Source organism: Petaurus breviceps, unplaced genomic scaffold (assembly GCF_028583685.1).
Source record: "Petaurus breviceps papuanus isolate PSGF00001 unplaced genomic scaffold, PetGlider_PUasm1.0 131, whole genome shotgun sequence".
In the NCBI taxonomy this organism is placed as follows: domain Eukaryota; kingdom Metazoa; phylum Chordata; class Mammalia; order Diprotodontia; family Petauridae; genus Petaurus; species Petaurus breviceps.
This window is the reverse complement of record NW_027185674.1, coordinates 150,925-177,548: the sequence shown is the minus strand read 5'-3', so window position 1 is coordinate 177,548 and position 26,624 is coordinate 150,925. Positions and strand designations below refer to the sequence as shown.

At 37.7% G+C, this 26,624-nt stretch overlaps 1 protein-coding gene across 2 annotated transcripts in view; it reads left to right on the top strand.

The window, feature by feature from the left end:
* The window catches only part of ME2 (malic enzyme 2), an 89,420-nt gene that overhangs the window by 42,550 nt on the left and 20,246 nt on the right, over positions 1-26,624 (top strand). For both annotated transcript variants that reach the window (XM_069104136.1, XM_069104128.1), the window contains exons 8-13: positions 1,795-1,904; positions 2,010-2,107; positions 2,778-2,891; positions 13,524-13,638; positions 16,090-16,232; positions 23,049-23,151. In XM_069104136.1, coding sequence (XP_068960237.1) covers positions 1,795-1,904; positions 2,010-2,107; positions 2,778-2,891; positions 13,524-13,638; positions 16,090-16,232; positions 23,049-23,151 — 683 coding nt within the window. The remainder of the gene's footprint in view (positions 1-1,794; positions 1,905-2,009; positions 2,108-2,777; positions 2,892-13,523; positions 13,639-16,089; positions 16,233-23,048; positions 23,152-26,624) is intronic.

Genomic DNA, 26,624 nt, shown 5'->3' with positions numbered 1-26,624 from the left:
TCCAGGTTGTCTTCAACTGGAGATTTGTTTCACTCTTGTCTTTTTGTGGGTTCTAATGCTCTAAAATTTGTTTAGAGTTATTTTTTACAAGTATTTGGAAAGGTTTAGGGAGAGCTCTGGCAAGTCCCTGTTTTCACTCTGCCATCTTGGCTCCCAACCTCAGTTCCTTTTGTCATAGGAACTAAATTCCATTCCTTTAATTTTTTTATCCTCTGTAGATCTATTCCCAATAGGGAATTAAATGATTATTTTATTGACTTTTGATTCATTATTTATTTTATTAACATAATTCTAGTACTAAATTTTGTTATTTAGCTTGTGTACATCTGTAATCCCTAGATCATTTTCTTTTGTACTTATCTCAAGCTAAACTCTTACCTCATGCTTGTGTTTTGAAATTTTGATCTCAAGATATTCCTATCTTGCATTTTTAGTTTGAACTTCCTATTATACTCTTTATTACTCAGACCTTTAAGCAATTACTATATCTACTGATATATTTTTATTTCTATACTGTTTATATTGGTCTCATCTGTGGTTTTGTTGGTATAGATTGGCTAACTCCCAGGTTAGAAATCTGAATTGATAAATATTGGCAACTCATTTTCAACACATAGTATTAAAATAATGTGGGGAGTAGTGAAAGGTTTCAGAAACAGGACTTAAAGTAGCACCAGGTCTTCCTGATTCCAGGGCCCTCTGTCTACTACAACTTGCTGATTCTGTAACTTCATTATAGAAAATGTGTGACTAATTTAGGTGAAAGCAATGAAAATAGTTTAAAAATTTTAAATCATATTTTCTTGAAAGATTTGGATGCCCTTATTTAAAAATAGATACCTTGAAGAGTGATACGAAACCTGTCTTTAAAAGTATATGAAATTTGAATTAAAGTAACAAAACCATGTTGGAAGGCTGGGACTGATTTCTATACTTCCTCGTGCCCCCTACATTGAACATAGAGAGTGGTACGCTAATTTTTTTCTTTTTGCCTTTTGGTGGGCAATTGTGTTAAGTGTTTGAGGCCAGAACTGAACTTAGGCCCTCGACTCCGAGCCAACGCTTTACTCACTGCGCCACCTAACTGCCCCACTAAACCTAAATGATATCTAAACTGCTCTCTACCTTAACATTCTTTGACTTTAGTTAACTTCAGCAGAGTATACCTTCCTTGTTATCCTTTGTTCAGCTCCATATGTTATACTGTCTTAAAATGTTCTCGCTTCTCCTTTATCTAAATTCTACCCATTCTTCAAGTTATAGTCACATGATCTACTTGAAACCTTTGCTAAATACTCCAACTCACATTGATCTCTCCTTCCTTTGAACTCCTGTAATACTTAATACAATACATTTCACATTGTTCTGTATTCTGTTATTTTTCATATTTACCTATAATGTACGGCATTAGGATGTAAGTCCTTCAAAAAGGAAGGACTTTTGGGGACAGTGTCTTCAGTTTATCTCTAAGTTCTTTCAAAATACAGTATTTTAGTAGATCTTTGTTGAATTAGTAACATTCTTGACCATTATCATGCCTAGTTTTTTGTTTTTTTGAACAATATTGTGGGTACAAAAGTGCCTAGTAAAGAATTGTGATAGAGAAGGAAATGGCAAATCACTCTAGTGCCTTTGCCAAAAAAAACCCAAATGGAGTCACAAAGAGTCAAACACAACTGGAAACAACTGAACAACAACAAAAATGATTGTTGTGAGGGATATAATGTAAAATCTAGGGATATAAGCTGTTTAAAGATGACCGATTCAACTCTATGGGTTTTGTTCTGATTTTAGATATGGCCAGAACACACTTATTCAGTTTGAAGATTTTGGAAATCATAATGCTTTCAGATTCCTGAGAAAATACCGAGAAAAATATTGCACCTTCAATGATGATATTCAAGGTAGAAATCATTTCAGGTTTGATTCCTGCTTAAAAAAAAAAACAACAACCACCCAACCCCTTAAAATGTGCTCTTCCGTGTTAAATCATTTTTTGTTTCTTGTAGGGACAGCCTCTGTAGCACTATCAGGTCTTCTTTCTGTACAGAAAGTTCTTGGTAAACCAGTCTCAGAGCATACTATTTTGTTCCTTGGTGCAGGAGAGGTGAGTTCTTTTAATAACTTTTTAGATATGAAAAGAAAGACAGGATATTAAATTTGTGTAGGACTGTATATCATGATTGCTTAATGTGGATAGAAGATAAAGAAAAGAAGATGGTTTTGTTGATAGTCTTTGAGAGTTGGCTATGACTGGAAAGCTCATCCTCCTCTGATCAAAACTGATGGTGAGCCTCTCTGAACTTAGCTAGACTGATAATCAGACAAGAAAAATAGTTTATCACTTGAACCCATACTCAAAGCCTTTCCAGCAAGACAACAACAGATCTTCTATTCTTTTGCCATACTCTTTATTACTTCAAAGTTACATATATGTCACTGTGAGGTATCAGAATAGGAAAATATATATGTGTGTGTATGTATATGTATGTGTGTGTACACACATTTATATTTATGTCTGCATAGATAGCTACATACCTCTTGGCATCCATACATATAATGCATGAATGTATGTATAGAATCTCATAGAAGACTGACTTTTGTAAGATTTATAAAGGGGAAGATTTATGAAGTAGAAACCTATATCATTCCTGAAAGCAATAATTGGTAATAAATATTTGGTCTTGATTTTTAAAAATAAAATAGTTCTTTATGCAAATTAATAAAATTAAGGGATATACTCCATTGATTTTTGAAGTTCAAATTTTGTTAATCAGGCTGCTCTTGGAATTGCAAATCTCATTGTTTTGGCCATGGTGGAAAATGGTATTTCAGAAGACATAGCACGAAAAAAAATCTGGATGTTTGACAAGTTTGGCTTATTAGTTAAGGTAAGATTCCATTTGAAATTTGGGCAGCTAAATACTTTTTTTTAGTAGTATTTTAAGATTGAATTTTTTAAAGATAAAAATCTAATTTTATGGATTATTTTATCTATATATTTTATAATATCACAAAACCATCTTATTATTTAAAATTAATGTAGTTTTGGTTAGAACTGTTCTACTCCAGTGAATAGAGTAGGCATGGGAATATAAAATATGAATCTGTTCTTTGGCTCCAGACCCTTGAGTGCGATGCAGCTGTCATGCATTCATTGTCTCACTCCTGTTATCAAGTGCTTCTGGAAGCTTACTGTTAGAGGAAAAAGATTGTTTTGTTTTCATCTGATTTACAGATAGCGCATAACTTGTATTCCTACATGGAAAAATGATATTTGTAACTCATGAGACCTTTCTCATTACTTGGGTAGTTGGAGGGAATGTATATAGATAAGAGGACCCAGGGTGAGTTGACTATAAAGGGACAATATCTAAAAAATAAAATTAAGGGTGAGAGAGTAATGTACTGGGAGAAGAGGAAAGGGAAGGGTAGAATGGGATAAATTATCTCCCATAAAAGAGGCAAGAAAAAAGCTTTTGCAGTGGAGGGGAATAGGAGGGAGGTGAGAGGGAATGAGTGAACCTTATTCCTATTGGATTTGGCTTAAGGAGGAAATAATATACAATTGGGTATGGAAATATTTCTTACCCTACAGGAAAGTAGGAGGGAAGGGGATAAGAGGGGGGATGGTGATAAAAGGGAGGGCAGATTGGGGGAGGGGCACTCGGAAACAAAACACTTATGAGGAGGGACAGGGTCAAAGGAGAGAATAGAACAAATGGGCAGTGGGATAGGGTGGAGGGAAATATGTTAGTCTTTCACAACATGACTATTATGGAAGTGTTTTGCATGACTACACATGTACATCCTATATTGAATCACTTGCCCTCTCAATGAGGGTGGGTGGCGAGTGAGGAAGGAAGAGAATTTGAAACTTAAAGTTTTAGAAAACAAATTTTGGGAATTATTTTTACATGCAACTGGGAAATAAGATACATGGGCAATGGGGTATGGAGATCTAGATGATAAGAGATGGGAAGGGGGGGTGATAGAAGGGAGGGCAGTTTGGCGGAAGGGGTAATCAGAACGCATGCTGTCATGGGGGGGGAGAGGAGAATTAGGAGAAATTTTGGAACTCAAAATCTTGTAGAATTCAATGTTGAAAACTAAAATAAATTGAAGTGTGGAAAAGGAGGGAAAGAAAAGAACTGTTTTTTAACCAGTGGCATCTCTCTAACACAAAGAAATGGCATGAGAAAGATCCCTGGGTCAAAATGGAACCTCTTGAGTTTGCTGTCACTGAAGAGGCAGATGACCTGGGAACACAGTTCTGAATGAGGCTGAGAAGGCTCTCAAGGGTCTCACCTGTGAGCCAGTGAGGCTGAGACCCTAATAGGTTCCAAACCCATCTCTGAATAGGTTTCTGAGCTGGGTGTTTGAACTAAGACCCTGAGAAATTTAGTCAGGAATCTGAGCAAAGCAGGGAGTAGCCACTCAAGGATTTCAGATTGGGTAGGATTTGAGTCTGGGAGATTGGCTTTTGATTTGGTGAAAAGAGAGCAATGTCCGCCCACAGTCCTGGAGACAGCTCCCAGGACTAGGACAAGAGACATTGCTGTTTGTTTGCTGAGATAGGTGAGGAGGAGGATGCTACTTTCCTCTTTCCCAATACTCCTTTTGTTTTTCTGTATTTCCTGGGGAATGGATTCCTGTTCAGTCAGTGAATCAACAAGCATTTGTTTAGCGCTTATTTTGTATCCAGGGATATAAAGAAACCCATGGCCCTTACCTCTGCGTTCTCACAAGAATCAGTGTGTACAGATGAGACAGACACAGCGTGAACAGGGGTGAGGCCAGAAGGAGGTCTTTAACAGGAGGAGGTATAACCTCTTATAGGAGAAAAGATTTGAGCTGAGCCTTGAAGGAAGCCAGAATGGAGAGCATTCCAGGCATGGGAAGTAGCCAGTCAGAAGGCACAGGTGAGAGATGGCGCTCCCTGGTTAAGGAACAGAAAGAAGACCCCTTTTTGCTGGATCATGGAGTATGCAGAAGGGGGAATAAAATGTGAGAAGAAAGGAAAAATAGGAAGGGACTGGTAGAAGGGCTTTAAAAGTCAAAGAGAGAATTTTCTACTTCATCCTAGAAGTAACAGCAAACCTCTGGGGTTTTTTGATGAGGAATGAGAAATTATTGGGTCTGCCCTTTAGGAATATGACATTGGCACTAAGAGGAGGCTGAGCTAGAATGGGTAGAGACTTCAGGCAGGGAGCCATCGACCAGCAAGGAGGTTACCAGAGTGTGCACTGTGGCAGTGGTATGAGAGCGCAGGTGAAAAGATGTGGAGTGAAAGTGAGAGAAGATTTTTCAAGGGTAGAATTGGTAATGAGTATGCGTTTTAGTCGTCAGAGAAGGAGTGAAGAAGAGACTGGAGCTGAGAGAGAGAGAGAGAGAGAATGGAGATGATGACAAGAAGGGATGAGTTCAGGCATGCCTGGAGAGTGTTCACTGAATCAGCAGAGGCAGGAAGATGATAGGTTTGTTCTGGTGATGTGAGATGAGGAGGGAAGAGGGACAGTCTCAGCTCTGTCAGTGGAATATGAGGCAAGATCTTTGGCATGATTTTGTGACTTTTTCCACCTCCTTTCAACGTCAGGAAAATGTGGATCTTGAGGTACAGGGTGAAATCCAAGGTTGGCATTTGTTAAATCATGATCAGCAATTAAAGAAGGAGAGCAAAGGATCTAGACATTGAGGTTAGTGTAGAGTTGAGCCAATTCACTAAGATATCAAGAGGGAAGGTAAGAAAAGGTAGCTGTTGCCTGAGTTACATATCCTGGGAAAGAACTCAGAGGCAGAAGGATTGGAGGTAACAGGATGAAAGAACAAAGTTAATGGCCATAAGGCACAGGAAAGATGGAATGATAGGAGGTTATGATCAGATAAAGAAAATTCAGAATTGTGAATGTGGAACTGCATTTTGGGGTGGGGGGGTAATGACAAAATCATGACCATTTCAGGATATAATTGAGGTGGAATAGAGGAGTAGGTCATGGGAAGTGAGTAGTTTAAGGAATTGGGGAGTTAGGGTATATGAGGGACTATCAATACGCATTTTGAAGTCACCTAATATGAGGGGAGGAGTTGGGGAGGAAAGACTGAGCCAGGCATTAAACTAATTGAGAAAGGCAGGAGAATGTCCAGGAGGTCAGTAGATAACAGGATCAGCATCTGAAGTAGGTGATAAATTTGAATAGTTTGAATTGCAGAGGAGGAGAGGTTGCTAAGTGATAGTGATAAAGGGAGAGTCCAGAAGTGGCTACAGGAGAGAGCATTCAAAAGGGAAAGAGGGCAGTGAAATGCAGAGAGGTCAGAGAAGAAAAGGATTGAGAGAAAGTGATTGGATCTGGTAATTCCAAACTGGTAACTTTGGAGAGGTGAGTTTCAGGCAAGTGATGAAAGATTGAGAAGTGAGTGAAGAAAGTGGAGGCAGTGTGGGTAAATGACATTTTCTAGCAGTTTGGTTGACCAAGGAATTGGTCAGGGATAGGGAGAAATTGAATATTAAAGAGAGGGAGGAAGATTTCAAGGGCTGTCACCTCAGTTCTCTATCACCACCAAAAGCAGAGGTGGATGAGGGTAATAACTACCGTGTTTCCCCGATAATAAGACCTATCCCGAAAATAAGCCCTCCCCTTACTGTGTAAGATTCCTCTAAAATAAGCCCTCCCCCGAAAATAAGCCCTATTGAGGATGCTACTGTAGTGAAGGTGATCCTGAAACGCACACCGCGCTCCGAGCTGCATCCAATAAGAGCTGCAGCAGTGAGCGCGTCATCCTGTTCTTCCCCAGTGATTTGCTTATTGAATAAAGGTACATTTTTTTGTTCACATTTACCTGTTTATTAAAGTTGCTGTCAATGTTCATTAAAATAAGCCCTCCCCTGAAAATAAGCCCTCTGGTGTTTTTCTGTCCAAAAAATTAATAAGACAGTGTCTTATTATCGGGGAAACACGGTACTACCATATACAACATGGATGTCCAATCTCTGCCACAGCCCCAACTTTTTACTGGAATTGTGGTGGAGAGAGATGTGAATAGAATGAAATAACTATGAGATGCCTAGGACTAAAGCCTTCTTCAACACATGACCCTCCTGGCCCCAAAACCAGCCTGTCTTAGGGCTTATGACAAGGAAAGTGTGGAAGAATAAAGTGGCAGCCTCATCTGGGTATTGCCTGGTATTAAGTGGCTACTTTCTCCTCACCATCTTTCCCAACTCCATTACTGTCCAACTCTAGAACTCCTGTTATAATAAACTTCAGTCAATTAGCACTTCTGCATCTAACACATTCTTATCTCTTGCTGCCCTGATTGCTATAACTCAACATAGATATCTGCCAAAAGAATAAGTCCCTTTTACTTTATCTCTTATCTCAGTCCTTAGCCCCATCACTCCTAACTCCCCACCTCCCTTAAAATTTTAGCTCTCTTTTTAACACACTTCCCTTTATTCTGTATCTCATCTTCTCACACTCTATCCTTTTTAAAGTGTTTTTTAAAGTTAGGCTTAAACCTGACTTTTTCCAGGTAGTTCTTCATTTTGTACCACTCTTCTTGATGTTGATTTGCTCCTTCCACCAACACACTAGTCGAGAAAAATCATTAGAGAGTGCTGGCCCTGGAGTCAGGAGGACCTGAGTTCAAATCTAGCCTCAGACACCTGACACACTTACTAGCCATGTGATTTTGGGCAAGTCACTTAACCCCAATTGCCCTCAGAAAGAAAGAAAGGAAGGAAGGAAGGAAAGAGAAAGAGAGAAAGGAGAGAGAAAGAAGGAAGAAAGAAAAAGAAAGAAAGATAGATCATTAGAGATACTTGGGGAACATCTCACTAGAGAAGCCATGATTACACAAAGTAGCCTGACTTCATCAAGAAGAGGACATGCTAGTCTAATTTCATTTCCTTATTTTGACATGATTATTCAATGAATAGAGGGTATATGCAGGGCTTATATGCATTTACCTAAATCTTAGTAAAACTTCTCATACTTATGGAAAAAATGGAGAGATACACATTAAACAATCATACAACTAGCTCAATACATAACTGGTTGGATGGCTGGGTTCCAATAGTGATTTTTAGTGGTGAATCAGTGTTAATGTGGCAGGATGTCTCATGGAATATCCCACGGACCCGTGCTTAGTCCTTCATCAGTTACTTGGAACATGACAGCTGTCTTCTAGAATTCATTTGAAGGACTGTCATGTATAAAAGGCATTAGCTTTGTTTTTGATCCCAGGTGGTAGAACCAGGAGCAGTAAGTGAAAATTGCAGAGAATTGAGGTTTAATTCCAGGAAAAACTTCCTAGTAAGTTCTTCAAAAAGAGCTTAATCTTGAGATTTGGATTTTAAGATTAATCACCTGCCGGGCATATTCTAGTGGGGATTCCTTTTGTGTATGGGTTAGACTAGATCGCTTCTGAGGTCCCTTCAAACTCTCATATTCTGTGAGAATCAGTCTATCTATTCCTGCTACTTCTGACTTTTCTTCTCCTGCCATCTCTCAGCAACATTTCCTCAGATGTCTACCCTGTCCAGATTCCGTTTCCTGTCATCTGCTAGCTTTCTGGTTGTACTCTCTTCTTTCCCAAAGAGTCTACTCACTGACCTGCCATTTTTCCTCCATCTTATTCCTTGCTCTCATACTTGGGCACTGAAACATTCACATTGATATTCCCTTGAATGTTCTGGCTTCTAGTTCATTAACCTGCTCACTTCCCATGACTTATATCTTCACCTTACCTTAGCCACCCACAGGGATAGTTGTATCTTAGGCCTCACCCTTATACCATATGTTTTTTCTTCCATGACTAAATACTTTTAAATCCTCCTCACTTTTCATAGTCTTGCCTTTCCATCTCTCCCTCTGCCCCATTCCTTCTTTATCTATTCTTCATCTTTCCCAAGGATTCTGGTCCTTCCATCTTCCTAATCTAGCCTGTCACCTGTCATAACCTCACTTTCCTCGCTTCATATTGGCCTTTTAATTTGCTGTTTCAGACGTGTGCTCTGCTCTACCCTTGACTCCTTTAGCTCTGTCCTACTGTCTCACATACTGCCAGTTCTCCCCCCAGAGTCACCTCCACTTCTCTTTTAGTGAACTTACATAATTGTGCCTCCTAGGTCTTTTCAGTTTGTGTTATCTTTTAGGTCCTGACATATTATCCTCTTCCCTGGAATGTATTTCTCCATACAATAACTATCTTCTTTCAAGGATCAGTTCAGGTGCCACCCTCCATGGTGAAACCGTCCTCGATTCTCTGGAATTCTTAGCGCTCTCTCCCTCCTCACATGACCTTATGCTTGTTTGTGGACATGTTGTATCTCTTGGATACAGCGGCTCCTTAAGGGCAGGCTCTGTTTTCTTTGTTTGTTTTTAATTGTATGCCTATGAACTTGCACGGTGCCTTATATATAGTAAGCACTTGATGTTTATTGATTAAATTGTCAGTTTAACTTGCTACATTAACTATTAATTCAGAACCATCATAGGATCATAGAATTAGACCCAGAAGACAACTTAGAGGTTATCTAGTCCTACTCTCTCATCTTACAGATGAGGAAAGTGAGGTCATCACCCAGATAAAAGTAGGATATTTGCTGAGATCTCAAGGAATTTTCTTAGTTTACTTCTTTTTTAAAATTTTATTTATTATTTATTTATTTTTAAAAGCAATTGGGGTTAAGTAACTTGCTCAAGGTTACACGGCCAGTTATTTCTGGGTGTGGTGCTAAGTATCTGAGCCCAGATTTGATTCCCAGGTCATCCCGACACTGGGGCCGGTGCTCTTACTCACTGAGCCACCTGGCCGCCCCTCTTAGTTTACTTTTACCTGTTGCATAGAATTTTTTATTGTCACATCGGTAAATTTTTCTTACATTTGAAATGCTAAGCAGCATAAAAATGTCTTCTGTTCTTTCTTAACTCCTATTCTTACCTACGTTAAACATGTCTTGTAAAAATTCCTGACCCTTCATCTGTTTTAGGTTTGTAGTAAGTACCTTATTCCATTCACAGTTATGCTTATTCAGGGCAAGGGGGGACATGATGCAATAAAATAGAAATTACCTGTTATACAGATCATTTGAGTACAAGCCACATATATAAAAGAATTCATGTTATTTTTCTATATATCTTTTGCTGCTAAATAATTGTGTCAACATCATCCTAATATAAAATATCAAGATTTTTGCTGTTAATACAAAACATAAAATTTTAAAAGACCAAATCTCAGTTGGTAAAAAATGCTAATTTGTCTTGAGTTCAATAGTCCATAGCTACAATATGTTAAAATATTTTAATACTAATTACATCATTACCTTAAGTAACAGCTTTATTGTCATCCCTATCCTTTGCCATAATTTTAGGGGACTTCAGCATTAATTTTGATAACCCTTCTAATACCTAAACTCTTTAACCTCATAGTTTATTAATTCCTGTGATAAACTCTCTACCCCACTAAAAACGTCATCATGGTTTCACTGTCCTACAAAACTGTGCTATCTCCATTATCTTGAACTTCAAAATCCTACTTGTTCTTCCACCTCTCATACTCTCTTATTCACATAAAACTTATTCTTTGTTCTCACCATGATCTCTGAAAGTGTGGAATAGTGGCCAGAGAGCAGGCCTAGAAGCCAGGAAGACCTGATTTTCACACATATTGACTGTAGCTCTATTGCAAGTCACCCAATGTTCCAGGCCTCCAGAAAACTAACTTAAATATAACTTACAGAGAAGATACTCTTCTGCATTGATTGAGGGAATTGCTTCATCTGGCTTTTTTCCTGGACCAGTAATATCACTGCTCCATTTCCTATGCCTATAGTGACTTTCCCTGTTCTTCTGTTCTCCTCTTTACATTTGCCTCCTTACAGTCAGCCATTTTAATAATTTGCTAGATATAATAATGTTTAAAACCCGTGTATTTAGTACTTTAAAGTTTACAAGGTACTTTCCTCATCACATCACTGTTAGATAGTGATAGTTTCAGTCATGTTCAACTCTTTATGACTCCATTTAAGGTTTTCTTGCCAAAGATACTGGAGTGGTTTTCTATTTTCTTCTCTGTTATATTTTACAGATGAGGAAACTGAAGCAAACAGGATTAAGTGACTTGCCCAGGGTCACATAGCTAGTTAGTATCTGGGGCCAGATTTGAATTCAGAAAGATGAGGCTTCCTGACTCCTGGTGCTCTATGTACTTTGGTGCCACCTAGCTGCTTCTGTAGGTACATAATACAACTATTAGTGTCTCAATTCATAGATGCAGAAACTAAGTCTTTAAGGGAGTCACTTAACCCCTGATTTCCAAAGCTACTCAGCATTTGAAGTGAGATTAAATCTAAGGTCACCTGACTCCAGGTCCAGTGCTCTATATCAAAGGTGTCAAACACAGACCATATGACTGCCTGAACCAAATTATTGTAATTGTGATATATTTAACAAAATCAATACAAATTTTACAAAATCCAAAAGAAATATTTATTGACCCTGCTCAAATGTACTCGTTTGTCCCAAGAGAGAGCTTTATATGAGGAGATAGTCATTTTATCAATACAATATTTTAAATAAATTTTTTAACTTTATTTTTATTTAATTTAATGATTTAATAAAATTTTTAATAAAAGGAGCTATTGCATATATTTCTAGGAGGAATGCCAATATTTAACTCAGTGGTGAGCTAAATGATACCACATTAGTTCTCTTACCTTAGAATTCTTTATACTTTTGGTTTTCGGCTTTTTCTGCCAATCCTGTGTAACTTCCAGCATTTGATTTCTCAAGCCCTGTACCCCCAGCTACTAAACATTTCTGGAGAAAGTCTCAAAATCAAGTTGATTTATTAATTATATTTATTCAGAATAACATAGTGTGTGGAAAATTGGCGCATTCAGGAAGACCTAGGGACAAGATATGTCTTGCTTTGTGACCTTAGGCAAATCATACAACTTTTACACCCTTAACCCTCTAAGACTGTGAATTGTAGAGCAAATGCTGACCTACATTCTGTTCCAGTGAAATAAAACAGTGGTAGGGATGGTTTCATTGTTTGTATTTTTACCCCCAACACCTAGCATGGGTAATTGGCACATAGTAAGCACTTAACAAATATTTTTGATTGGTTATTTGAGTGAGAAGAACCTAGATTCAAATTCTGCTCTAATGGTTACTACTACACGTGTGACTTTTGGCAAGTAAACTCAATTTCCCTGGGTCTCAGTATCTTCATCCGTAAAGAGCACTTTGGACTAGGCGGCCCCTGAGGTCTCTTCAGCTCTGTGTCTGTGATCTTCTGAGATGTTATCCCTGACCGTGTTCCTTTGCTTGGGACTTTGAGGAAGCTGAGAAGAGAGAAAGAAAAAGGAGGGGAAGAGAGAAGAAGGAAGTGTTAGAGATGCTCTGCTCCATCTCCAGAATAGGGGAGCCAGGTAGAATTTAATTTGAAACTCAGACCACACTTAAAGCCCATGATCAGTTTGTTATTGCTGTTGTTGTTGTTTTGGAGGGGGGAAGGCAAGGCAATTGGGGTTAAGTGACTTGCCCAAGGTCACACAGCCAGTAAGTGTGCCAAGTGTCTGAGGTCACATTTGAACTCGGGTCTTCCTGACTTCAGGGCCGGTGCTTTATTCACTGTGCCACCTAGCGGCCCCCCCCCCCATGATTAGTTTTAATTCTAGTTAAAGTAATTGGAATATGTTTAATTACCTTGTTCAGTTGTACTTATTTGTTACAGGAGAGAGTTTATGGGTGAGTAGAGGTAAACTGGTAAAGGTCAGTGGGAAGTGATAGTCCTATAAAAAATGGGGAGGTAATCAATAAAAATGTTTTTAAAAATTAATTGGGAGCTATTGTATATATTTCTAAGAAGAATGCTAATATTAAAGTACTACTTTACAAAAAAGTAATATTTCCATTAAGTCTAAGTTATATTGAAGGGAGAGCAAATACACAGGTTGAAAGGTTGTTGCAGTTCAACAAGTTAAGTTCAACAAACTTATAGGCACGTACCATGTATCCCCCATAAGGTGTTGAGGAATACAAAAATTGAGTGTGACGTGGTCCCTACCCTTAGGGATCTCACAGTCTCACAAGCAGTGGTAGACCAGAGCTTTGACAGTAAAAATACAAAAGACGGGTGAACCCAGGAAATCTTATAAAGAAAAAAATATAAAATGTAAAAGAAATAAAAGGAGACTGGACACTAGGAGAAGCCAAAAGATATTTTGATTGTCATATTCCTTCTTTTTTTGTCACCTTTGAGATTTAAGAGAATTTCCCAGAGCAAGTGGATTTTGAAAAATGACATCAATAGGAAAACACTAATTTTGAAAGTAGTGAAAGTCCTCAGATACATAGAAAAGGTAAAATAAAATGAACACTTAATAAATATAAAGGAAGACGAAAGGATATGCATGGCTGAAGTAGAGATAAGATTGTGCTTATAAAAATATCTTTTTACTATAACTTTTAAAATTTTCTATACTAACAAAAATATTATTTCACTTGAAAATACAGGGAAGGAAAGGTATGATAGATAGCCATCAAGAACCATTTGCTCACTTATCTCCTGAAAACATACCTAATACTTTTGAAGATGCAGTAAATATACTTAAACCTACAGTTATTATTGGTGAGTAAAAAATGGTGATCCAATTTCCTGATCTGTTGTTAAGCAAACACAATCTGATGCCTTTTGGAAGAGTCAAGTTTGAGGTATAGGAATACATATTTTCATATTGAAAACCCTCCTCATTGCTCACCCGTGTCACATTGTCTGCTCTTCCACAATACCTCTTCATTTCCCACTGCCTCTACCCCGGGACAGGCCCTCATAATCACCTGTAGTAACCAGTCTTCCCACCTTCACACCCCTTGTTCCAATTCATCACTCCATTAACAAATTAGTCTTCTTTATACACAGATCTGTTCAAGTCTAGCATCCAGCTGAGGACATTGCGCTTCATAAATATTGATTGAATTGAATATCACTACTTTTCTCTAGTGTCTCCTGATTACCTGCAGGCAGAAATTTAGGTTTCTTATCCTGATACTTAAGGACCTTCATAATACAGCATCACCTCTCTTTTCTAATCTGTCTCATTCCCTTCCTCTCCACACTCTTGTGTTCCACTCAGTTTCCTATACCCACCTCTGTACCTTTATTCATAGTGTTCTTTATACCTGGAATGTCCTGCAAGTCTCAACTGTTGAAATAGTTACATTTCCCTTAAAGTCTAATTCAAGTACCTCTTCCCAATTTTAATGTGCTTTTAGTCCCTTGGATTTATTAGAGTCCTTCCTTGACTTCTTATCCACTTATCATATATTACTTGCTTGTGAGCACATCACATCACTCAAACTCTATGAAAACAGAGATCTTATCTTATTGACTCACTGTGCCTCCCCTAACACCTAGCACAGAGCTCTTTATATAGCTTAATGAGTGCTTGACAAAGGAATAAATTAAGTCATTCTTTTAGCATAAGATTAATATTTACTTAGATGCAGTTCTGCTGTTTATAATATATGGAAAGTATTGTACATTATCTAGGAATTATTGTTTCTGTGCTCTTAAATTGTTTATTTCCTAATACTTCATTGTATAGTGCTTTGTAGAGTCAGTGAGAAGTAATGGACTTGGATTCTGAATAAAGCTGAGGTAAGATGCTGGGCTGGTCTCATGATGTTACATGCACAATCAGAAATACTGCATTCGGTTACATAAGAGGAATGAATGAGAGGGTGGAGAGCCAAGTTCCACACCTGGCCTTGTGGCTAACCAGCCATGTGACCTACATATGACCTCATTTTACTGTTCCATGTCTCAGGTTTCTCAGATGAATGAGTTAGGCTAAGTGATCTCTAAGAACTCTTCCTTCTCTATGAGTCTGTTCTTAGCAAAGTACAAAAATGATCTCTCTCTAAATATTGGACTGCTGAAAGACTAAAGAATATATCGGTCTAGCATGACATGCTAAGATACCTCTTTTTGAGCAAAGACTTCAGAAGGAAAAAGTCCAAGGGCAAAAGACATTTGTAATGGGCTGTCAAAATATTCACTACAACAAACACAATTTTGTTATTTATATCCATTTATAAAAATTCTAGGGACAAGTCCAGATATTCTAAAATTTTGTTGCATTAAAAAGGGCTTGAAATAAGTGGACTGCTATTTTGTTAACACAAAGACATCTGAGACGTCGAAGTTTTGTAATAATGTGATGCACAAAACACTTAATTCTGAATTATCTGAGGGCTTTAAGAATAGTTTCTTTCATTATAGTTTTCTAGGCTATACAAATTCTTTTGCAGTGATGAAATTTTGTTAATATCAATATTGTTAAAAAGTATGTGCAGTTCAGCAATAAACAATTGGATGCCTGCTGTGACAAAACTGATTACCTTCTCGGTAGTATATCAACATATCTTCCAAAAATCTTCCAAAATAATCTTCTTGAGACTGGTCTGGGCCACGTCTCTCTCTGCTGCAAAACATTCACTGGTTCCCCAGTGCCTCTAGTATAGCATATTAAACACCTTAGCCTGATATTTAAAACCTTCCACATTCTATGGCTGCTCTCTACCTTTCCAGTTTTATTTCATTCTATTCCTCTTCAGAAACTTGACATTCCAGTCATACTGGACTACTAGGTATTCCCCAAACTCAGTACGCCATCTTTTACCTTCATATATTCACACAAGCTTCTCCCCATTCTTGGAATGCACTTCTCTCTGCCTCTCAAAACTTTCTTCTAAGCCCCAAGTAAAGCCTTAGTAGTCCTTCAAGGATTAACTTGAGTGCTATGATTACCCAAGCTGTTAGTGGTCTTTCCTTTCTGAGTTTTCCTTATACTCACCATATTTGTATACATGTTGTATCCCTCTTCTCTTTACACAGAAGAATGGAAGCCCCTTAAGATCCAGGGCTCTTTCATTATCTTTTGTATTCCCAAATCCCAACAGTGCTTTATAAGTAATTAATTATGAAATTTATAGACGAGAGAGGTGTCATATATTTCCTCTATTATTATTATTATTATTTGTATAATGAAATATTTTGTTTATTTTACTTGTATTACAGGTGTTGCAGGTGCTGGCCGACTTTTTACTCCCAATGTGATCAAAGCCATGGCCTCAATCAATGAACGACCAGTAATATTTGCATTAAGCAATCCTACAGCAAAGGCTGAATGCACAGCTGAAGAAGCATACACACTTACAGAGGTAATAATTGACAATAAAAGGATGTATTACATTTTAAAACAAATGGAATTTTTTAAGATTTAATTCTGAGCAGTCAAAAATTTACTATAAACAGTCTTTTCTGATTTGACTTTTAAATGTTATGTGCATTAATAGAACTTTATCTGTGTAGAATTTGGAATGTTGCACAGAACTGGTTAGGACATTACTAAGAGGACTCAAATCATAATCATAAGAGAAATATAAAAATGAGCACATATCTAGTTGAAATTTTAACTGTATTTTGAACTTAATGAAAGGTTATTATTTGCTTTAGAGTATTATTTGAAATGAATCGATCAGTTATTAAAAACAGTATTCAAAATGTAATTCCCTTAGGGTTTTAAATGGTTTTGAAGAGCAATCATCTTAGAAAAAAAGAAGTTGACAAAAGAAAATAGTCTAATTTGCCCACACTAATGGGAGGCAGAGAAAGGAGCATGAACAGCATGAAATATCTGATGGGTCTTAAATCATTTGTGATTGTCCTGGATGAAAGGCAGATGTGCTGCCATCATTTAGGAACCGCCTTCAGTCTGGTTCTCCTTGAGAACAGAGGACAGACAACAGCAACAACATTTGATTCTTCCTATCTTTGATAAGCTGACACCTGGCTGGGAACAATAGGCAATAGCATACGTTGTTAGCTTTAATTTGCTTTTGGATAATAAATAATTTATTCAACAGTATTTTGCTGTGTATGGAACTTGCCAAAAGTCAGTTTGGGGGAAATAGAAAATCACAGCATCTCCTATTTATGGTATCTTCTATGTGACTCTCTTATTTTGAGGGAAGACAAATAGAGGGGGTGTAATAATTATGAAAATTGGAAACCTGGTATCCCAGATGGCCTTGTTACTTATGACATGCTTTTCGAGTGTCTTCCTGTCTGACATAGAACCGTTATTCATTAGTCTGCTAATGTGATTAACAATACTTGCTCATATTTCATCATCTTATTCATGAAGATAGTGAGAGACTTGATTAAGAGCCTTGTTATAATCAGTATGCGGAGGTCCAAACTCTCAGTGCAGTTTTAAGTTCAGTTTTAACTTAAAACTGCACTGAGGCTTTTGGGACATTCTGCACATCCCAAATAATAATAACTGACACTTGATAAATGATAAAAAAAACTGTTCAAATATGTTCTCATTTGATCTTTCTATATCTTTTTCTTGGCTAATTATATCAAAAAAGGAAATAGGGTTAATGTGGCTTGATTTGTTCTTAGGAAATTATGTTGGTGCCTCGTATATTCTAGAATTCTTCAGAGAGGAATACCAGTTCTTTGTTTATTATATATTTTTGTCAGTTAGCAAAAATCCTCCTCTCTCACCCACTCCCGAATTCTTGAATTATTTTTCTAGGATCTCAGGCCCAGCTCAAACTGGGAACATATGCAGGCATTTAGTGTTTCCAAACAGATCTGATCAGGGCAAAAGTGATCACTGCTCCCTGGACTGAGTTCTGCAAGTTTCTGAGCTGGGTTTAGGTCTGAGCAGCAGAAGCTGCTTCTGGGCTTAGCACTTCTTAGCCCTCTAGAAATCTGTGCTGGCTCAGAGTTATGGAAGTACAGGCTCCCCTTTAGACCAGAATTCTTGCCCTGGATATTCCTCTACAGTCTGCAGACTATGTTCAATACTGGATTCGAGATTCTGCTGTGTTGTAGTCTGAGCCACATGGCTGCTGCTGCTGGCTTCTGAACTTGCTCCATTTCAGTACACTGCCTTGGGCCTCCTGCTCCCTAACAGACTAGCTTCCTGGGCATATATCCCCAACTTTGCTTGCCCTTGATCTGTGACACCAAACTGAAGAGTGGGCAAGTGCTGTAAGTTGGCACCTGTCCCCATCAGGGTGCTTTGGTGTGGGTCTGGGACCTCTGTTTGCCCTGGTGCACGTCTGCTCCCTACACTGATATGCCCAAGCAATGCATGGCTGCCTTGGCTGCTGATCTCCAGGGTCTGAAGACCTCTTAGTCTGTCTTCCTGTTGCCAACCTGACCAGGTCAAAATAACTCACTGTTACTTGTTCTTGGGTTTCCCATTAGGATTCTGCCTGGTACAGTTTCTGTATCTGTTTAGAGGAATTATAGGAAGGAGCTCAGCTGTACTACTTCCTACTCCTCACTCTACCATCTTCTCAGTATCAGTTCTATATCAAGGTCTGTAGTTGCTTTAATCTACCCTTTTTGACATTGTTGTCAGAATTTGGCAAGTCTCCAGTCTTCTGGTATTTCTTTCTTTCTCTATGATTTTTCAGAAATCGCCAGCAGTCATTTTGAAATTATATCTACCATTTTCTATGGAATGTAATTCATCCAGAACTGGACTGGAAGCAATCCAAATGAAAGCGGCTAGGTTCCATCTTATTATTTCCTCACTTACCTTTGGCAATGGTCCTTTCAGGAGGACTTTCTGGTCTTTCCATTGAGATACTTGTTCTTTCAGAAGAAACAGGCTAGAGTTGAGGAATCCACCTTCTCTGTTATCTTTTAAAATTATACCATCTTTCCATATAGTTCCAGGGGTGGGGAACCTGTGGCCTCGAGGCCGCACGGAGATGGCTAGGTCCTCCCATGCAGCCCTTTGGTCCAATCCAAACTTCACCAAACAAATTCTTTTATTAAGGGGATTTGTTCTGTGAAGTTTGTTCTACTACCTAACAGTGCTTTTTCAGTTTTCAGAGTGCTTTACATGTATTCTCATATCATAATCACAATAGCTTTATAAAGTCAGTAGTAAGAGAATTCATTAGCCTTATGTTAGACATGAGGAAACTGAGGTATAGAGGTTAAGTAATTTAACCAAGGTCACATAGCTAGGAAATAGCAGCAATTAGATTTGAACCCTAGTCTTCTCATTTTAAATTCAATAATCTTTCCATTATAACATATCTTTTTCAGAGATTTTGTTTTAAAGATCAAATGAAATAATGTGTAAAGCATATTGCAAAGGGTAAAGTACTTTAACAAATAAGCATATAAGCTATTACTGTGTATTATTGCAAATATAAGTGAACAGACTTCTCAACTTCGGTTTTCTTTAGTATCTGTTGAGAGCCTTGATTCATTCTGGGCTCCAGTCTTCCTGAAATTATTCTTCCAGGTTTAATCAATCAAAGAGGAAAGACTTATTAAGTACCTACTATGTGCCGGCCATTATGCATACTACACTGCTGTATTTCTTGTTTTGTCCCCTTATCCCTTTTTGAGTCATATAGGTCCTTGTATCTATACTGATTTCTACCTTCCTTTTTTTTCTACTTAGAATTGCTCATAAATTCATAAACCAGAATTTTATTTTAACCTTTCCCATTCCTCACAAACTAAATTCCCTTTAAGAGTCTTAGTCCATGGAATCTTCACTTTGTTTCCCATGAGTTAAGCACCTTTGCTGTGCCTGTTACATGCTAGGGATACAAAAGCAAAATTAAAAGTCTGTGCCCTCAAGGAGCTTACACATATATGCATATACATGTATATGTATGTAGATATTTATAGGTAGGTATGTTAGATATATCTACATATATATGCATATATAGCATGTCTGTATGTGAACAAATAGAAAATATATTCAAAATCTTTTCAAGCTATAGTTCTAAGAACTTAGGCTATCTGAGAGCATTTCCATGAACATGGCACGTACAGAATGTGAAAGGAGAAATGAGAGTAGCCTCTTATTGGAGGATCTTGGTTGACTCTTTCCTGAGGTAGATTACAAATCTACCACAAATCTGGCACAAAAGTGACATTAATAATGATAGGTAGCTAGACATGTGCTGGAATTCTCATTCTACAATTCATTGCTACCTGATAACTTAGCTTGCTGGTAATTTGATCTTTTGTGAAAAAGAGGAAGTAAACAAAAGATTCAACTTAAGAGTCTAAGCTCTCTGCCTTGGTCAAGTTCCTTCAACTCCCTGGGACTTAGTTTCTTCATCTGTAAAATGGCAGGATTGAACTAGATGACTTCTAAAGTCCCATCTATCTCTAGATCAAGGAAAACTGGTAGTCCAGAAATGCAGTTTGCTCTCTCATGTGGTAGTAAGTTCTATGTCATTAGAAGTATTCAGGTAGGGGTGGCCAGGTAGCACAGCGAGTAAGAGCACCGGCTCCAGTGTTGAGAAGACCTGGAGATTGAATCCTGGGCTCAGACACTTAGCACCCATCCAGAAACACCTGGCCATGTAACCTTGAGCAAGTTACTTAACCCCAATTGCTTAGGGGCGGCCAGGTGGCTCAGCGAGTAAGAGCACCGGCTCCAGTGTTGGGATGACCTGGATCGAATCCTGGGCTCAGATACTCAGCACCACACCCAGAAATAACTGGCCGTGTAACCTTGAGCAAGTTACTTAACCCCAATTGCTTTAAAAAAAAAAAAAAAAGAAGAAGTATTCAGGTAGAGCCTAGGTGATTGCCTATCAATGGTGTTTAAGAAATACCTCCCTAGGGCAGGAAAATGGAATATGTGAATTAGGTCTTTTTCACCTTTAAAATTCCTTGACTCAAAGCAGTGTTGTCTTTGAAGTAGCTGTATTAGAGTGCTACTTTTATTCCAGTGACTTCCTAAAGATTTTGGAGACTCTCCTTTAGGAAATCTTATAGAAACAAAAAAAATTTTTTTATATAAAAAAAAATTACATAGAGACACAGGAGCTGTGAGGCTCAGTCCAGACTCAGCCCTGGAGAGGGATATTTGTGACAGCAAGATGAGGAAGAAGTGAAAAGGAGCATCAGGAAATTGGGAACGAGGTCAGTAAACAACAGCCCAAGGACCAGATCTTGCCACAGCCTGTTTTTGTAAAGCCCATACAGAGCTAAGAATTGTTATGTTCTTTAATATGATGAAACTTTATTTAAAACTTAAATGGACTACTTGAGAAAATATTTGTTTCCCCTTCACTAGAAAACTTCTAAGCAAACATTGGGTGACTTCTTGTTGGGAAAACTCTCCAGGTTTTTCTTTCTCAAGTACTAGGTAGATCAACTGGTCTCTAGATTCTCTGGAACTTTTTCTCAGACATTTATTAGTCTTCATGGACAATTTGAGGCATACAAGAAAATTAGTCTCCTTACCTTAGATTTACACTCCATTTTTAACCTAAAACAGCATTGTCCAGCCTGATTATGCCCCATACTGCATGACCCTGTACAGTTACTTAAACTCTTTGCTTAACTGTTGATTCCTTCTAGCAATCAAATTTCCCCTCAAAAGATGAAAATTTATGACTTCTAAGAATATTGAAAGAGGGCGTGTAGGCTGCCATAACAAAAAGAGACTTGGGTTCAGAGGTCTTAGTTCAAATCTTTGCTCTCCCACTGCCCCTGTGAATTTGGGAAGGTGCTTAATCTCTCTGGTAATCAGTTTCCTAATCGGAATTGAGAGAGTTCCTTAGATCTCTAAAGTAACTTCCAACTCCTAAATCCTGTGATCCTGGGTATTCTGAAATCTGTTCTAAGAGAATAGTCCCAAATATATTTTGATTTATTAAAGCATTGGTGAAGTGTATAAAGGTCACTACTTTAAAGGACAAGTCATTTGGGGGTAAATCCATTTTAGAAGTATTTTAAAAAGATTACTTTATAGTCATGTTTTATTTGTAATTATAGCTTTTATTCAGGGAAGACATATTGGAAGATTTTGGTATTCTAGTGCCCTCTGCTGTTGTTTGAGAATATTTCCTTTTAAAATCTCATTTAGCCTATTTTAGAGGCTATTGTATTATATTGTATTATTATATTATATTATTCAGGGGACTAGGTGAGGGGACGTAATGTGGACACCAGTGTTACACTGTTAAAATTATTCAGTCCAAATGTTCTTTGCCCTTATTTACAAGAACTAAACGATCTGGGTAGAATTAGACCACTAAGTATAATCAGTCATCACAATTCATAATGGATAGAAGTGACAGTATAGCTTGACAGTTTTGTTAGTATAGGTAATCCAGCCATCAACACAGATCTTTACCCCATCTGACTTAAATTTTATAGAGTTTGTCTAAATCCAACTGTAATCTACCTCATACAGTCTCTGCCTCATAATATCTTTTAACACTGCTTATTACAGATAATTTTTGGATGTTCAAATGACTGATTATGTTCTTCCTTAATCAACTAGTTTCTCCTTTGCTCTCTGATAGCTTGATACTTTATGGGGAAATGATTCACTTTATAAAAATTTATTTTATAAACAAGCCTTAAAGGAGAATATCTCATATCTGACATTTCTTACAAATGCTGCTTAGGTCAGTGGTATTTACCGAGTACTTCTTGTTGCACAGTATACATTATCAGAGAATACAAACAAATTAGAAAACTCAGTACCTGCCTTCAAGGCAGTAATAAAGAAATAACTGTCATATGCTTGTTTCTCTAAAAATATACATTGTATCACTTTCATACTCATTTCTCCTTCAATAATGTTGACAAGTAATAGTATCATGTGAATGAATTGTGGCATTTATTTTCCAAGCATTTTATCCTGGGTTTTCAGGTTTAAAAATGAATACATAAATATTATAAAATCTTTTGCTTTGGAAATTAATTCTTCCAAAATTAGCATCATTTTGTGTGGTTATTATATAATGTACATTCTTGTCCATGCTAATGTGTGAATTTTGTATTTTTCATGTTATACTATTAGCTGGTATTTATTGCACTTGGAATATTGACTTAGATCTCTCAATTTTTTGCTTTATAACTGTAGGACTTAATTTGTGTGAATTCACCACTGAGTTTTAGTAAGTCACATGGCTGTTAAGGATATCTTTAACTGATACTTTATTTCATTTAAACAGGGTCGATGCTTATTTGCCAGTGGTAGTCCATTTGAGCCTGTGAAATTAGAAGATGGGAGACATTTTATCCCGGGCCAAGGAAACAATGCTTATATTTTCCCAGGTAAACTCCAGATATTTTACAGTATAGGATTTAATCACATAAGCACATGTGCATGTGCACACGCGCACACACACACACACACACACACACACACACACACACACAAAGAAAAAAAAACAATTGGTGGGAAGAATGTTAGCCTCACAAAGAAATAAGCAGGTCTAATGTTTGTTCTTCGTATAAAAGAACAAAGTATTTTTCAAATCCTAGTGATTTTACAGCTTTGTAAAATTTGAGGTTTGTAATCTATAATACAGTGCTATTATATAGTGGATCAATCAAAACCAAACATAATCCAACCATGAAAATCAAGAGAATCCAGAGAAATGTCTTATTATTCATTGCTTTATATTTACCAGCAGTGGAACATGTGAACAATAGAGCAGCTCTCATCCAGGCCTTTTCCCCATAAGGAAACTAACAGAAAAAATAATTCTGTTTAAAAAATTTTGCTATAATATGAAAAGTCATGTTTTCAACATAAATATTCAGATGGTGAAAAAGAAATTCATCATTTGGGTAGAATTAGACAAGGAAGCAAAAAAAACTTTCATGTTTTGGTGGGAGACTTCATTTTACTCCATTATTTTGTTTGAAATGTTGTGAACTCCCTAAGTATTAGATACATCATTTTCAAATGTAAAAACAAAACATGGGGTCTATTTGGGCTTGGATTTTGGGGTTTGTTTGGGGGTTTTTTTGGTATGGAAAGAATCATAAAATTGTACTATGTACCTTATAAGATTGTTGCGAAAATCACTTGAGATAACTTAAGTGAAGCACTTTGGGCGATGTGTATGTGTGGAAACTATGAAGTGTTATGTGAATGAGTATTGACATTAATTATAATGTCCTTCTGCCGTAACATTAAAGCCATATCATTTCATTGTTTCTTTTTAGCTGGAAATATTAAGAGCTAGAAATTTAAAAAAAAAAATTTTTAACCTTTTAAAAAGCCATCAAACTTTTTAACCAGAGTGTGGGGTGGGGGAGGGGAACCTAAAAGTAAGTTTAATTTTGGATTATCCACACCACTCTTCCCTTCTGTTGGCATGAATACTTGATTTGAATTTCAGGTGAAAACTTAACCTCAGTACTTTAGGAATCTCTAATTTTGTTGCTGTAGGTACTCCAAGCCATCAACACAGATCTTTATCCCCTCTGACTTAAATGGTCTTTGAGAATGGTTTAGCAAAAAAACAAAAACCTTATCTTGCTGCCAGACTAGTGATGAGGCTTTCCCAACTTAGCCAAGCTAAGATTCTGTTAGTCTATCACTAGGTGATTCAAAGCTTGGTAGGCCCTACTAGGGTTGCATTCCCCTGCCATAGCTTTTAAGAATGAACGATTCTTATTGTTGGAATGAGCCCAATTGTTCATTCCATTTGTTATAGTCCTCCTTTACAACTTGACCAATGTTTAATGTGAATTGTAGAACCTATATCTGCTTGTGTGCTGCCATAGAGGAGAGGGGGAAGGAGAAGGAGGGGGAGAAAATTTGGAACTCAAAAGCTTGTGGAACTGAATGTTGCAAACTATTTTTTTTAAACTATTAAATAAACTAAAAAGAATGAGCAAAGCAAGCACTGACAAGATGGCAGCGTAGCGGGAAGCAGCCTAACAAACTCCTCAAAAACTCTTCCAAACAGATCTAGAAAATGCCCCCAGACTGAATCCTAATGGGGAAATCCAAGACCCAGTTACCCTGAGATATTTTTTCAGCCACAGTTGGCATAAAAAGGAGAGAGTCTGACAAGGAACACCTCTTGAACATTCCAGTATGGGAAGAAGCTGCAAGCAGAGGTCCCAGACTGCTACAAGGACACATGCTAGTTGGTAGCACTGGTCTCCACTACTCACTGCCAAGTCATGGATCCAGGGAGAGATGAAGGGACCTTTCCCCAACCCTGACTCACCTTCCCACCATTGCCCTACCACAGATCTAGCACTTGTGAGGGCAAGTTCAGAAAAAGCAACCAGCAGTGCATCTCTGCCACCTGCAGAGGAATATCCAGGGCAGAAGGGACCCAAGCAGAGCCAGGAGCCATGTCCCTCCAAACCAGCAGAGTTTTCCAAATGGATGACAGGGGCTGAGTCCAGTACCATTTATTGTTGCTCAGACCTAAGCCCATGTCAGACATTTCTAAAGCTGGGACCAGGGTGGGGCACCAGTCAGACTTTGCCCTGGATAAGGCTTTTTTGGGAGTACTGAAAGCTTTCAGGTCTCCACCCTGAGCTGTGCCTGAGATCCTGGAATAATCCAGCACTCAAAGCAGCAACAGGACCATCATAGACCTTCTCTCCAGAAGTACTCAAAGCCCAGTCCTAACATCAAGCTTCAAGTCAGGAAGTAGGATGGAAGAATGAGTAAACAAACAAACAAATAAATTCAATCAAGAGGTATTAACCCACAAGGAGAAAAGAATGACTCCAAAACCCTGAAAACTACAAAGAAAAATACAACTTGGGCATAAATTCAACTACAATTCCTAGAAGAGAGGAAGCAAGACTCAAAAAAAATTATGTCAATAAAATGAGAGTGCTTAAGGAAAAAATTGGAAAACAAATCTCATAACAAAAAGAACTGACCTGTTAAACAAATTGAGCAAAAAAAATTACTCATTGGACTCTCTGAAAGTTATTGCCCAAAAATATTGCAAGAAAACTTAAAAGAAAATTCCCCAGATCTCTTAGAAGCAGAAGTCAAAGTAGAAATAAAGTCCACTAATCATCTCCTAAACTCCAAAATGAAAACTCCCAGTAACATAATAAAAATTCAAAACTTCCAGGTCAAAGAAAAAATCCTACAAATAGCCAAAAAGAAAGAATTCAAGCCCTGAGGCACACGATGTCACAGCCACAAAGGCACAGAGAGCTTGGAATATGCTATTCCAGAAGGCAAAGGAGATGGGCTTACAATCAAGAATGGTTTATCCCACAAAACTGAGTGCTGTCCTACAGGGTAGGAATGGGAGAAAGGAAGGAAGGATGGATAAAGGACTTCCAGGAATTCCTGATGAAAAGACCAGAGCTGTATAGAAACTTTGAAGTTCAAACATAGAAGGTAAGAGAGACGTGAAAAAGTAAACAATGACAAAGAATAAACAAGGATAGAACACTTACACTTTAATATGGGGAGATGATACATGTGTCCCCACTGAACTGTATCACGGGGTCATAGAAGGAGTCTAAATAGGCAAGACCTGGGAGTGATTCTGTTATATCTTGATGATCTGAAGAGAAAAAGGGGGAAAAAAAGGAAGAGAAATACATGGTGGGGAGGGGGGAAGAGAAGGATAAGGAAAATTGGAGGAAATTATCTCACTTAATCAGGGTGCTCAAGGTGGCATCATTATAAATAAGGAGAAGGGATAGATAGGCTGACACTTGAATTTTCATTCACCCTCTACCCCACCAGAAACAGTAATGGGAGGTTGTTTTTTTTTTGCAATCAATTTATTTATATTTATTTA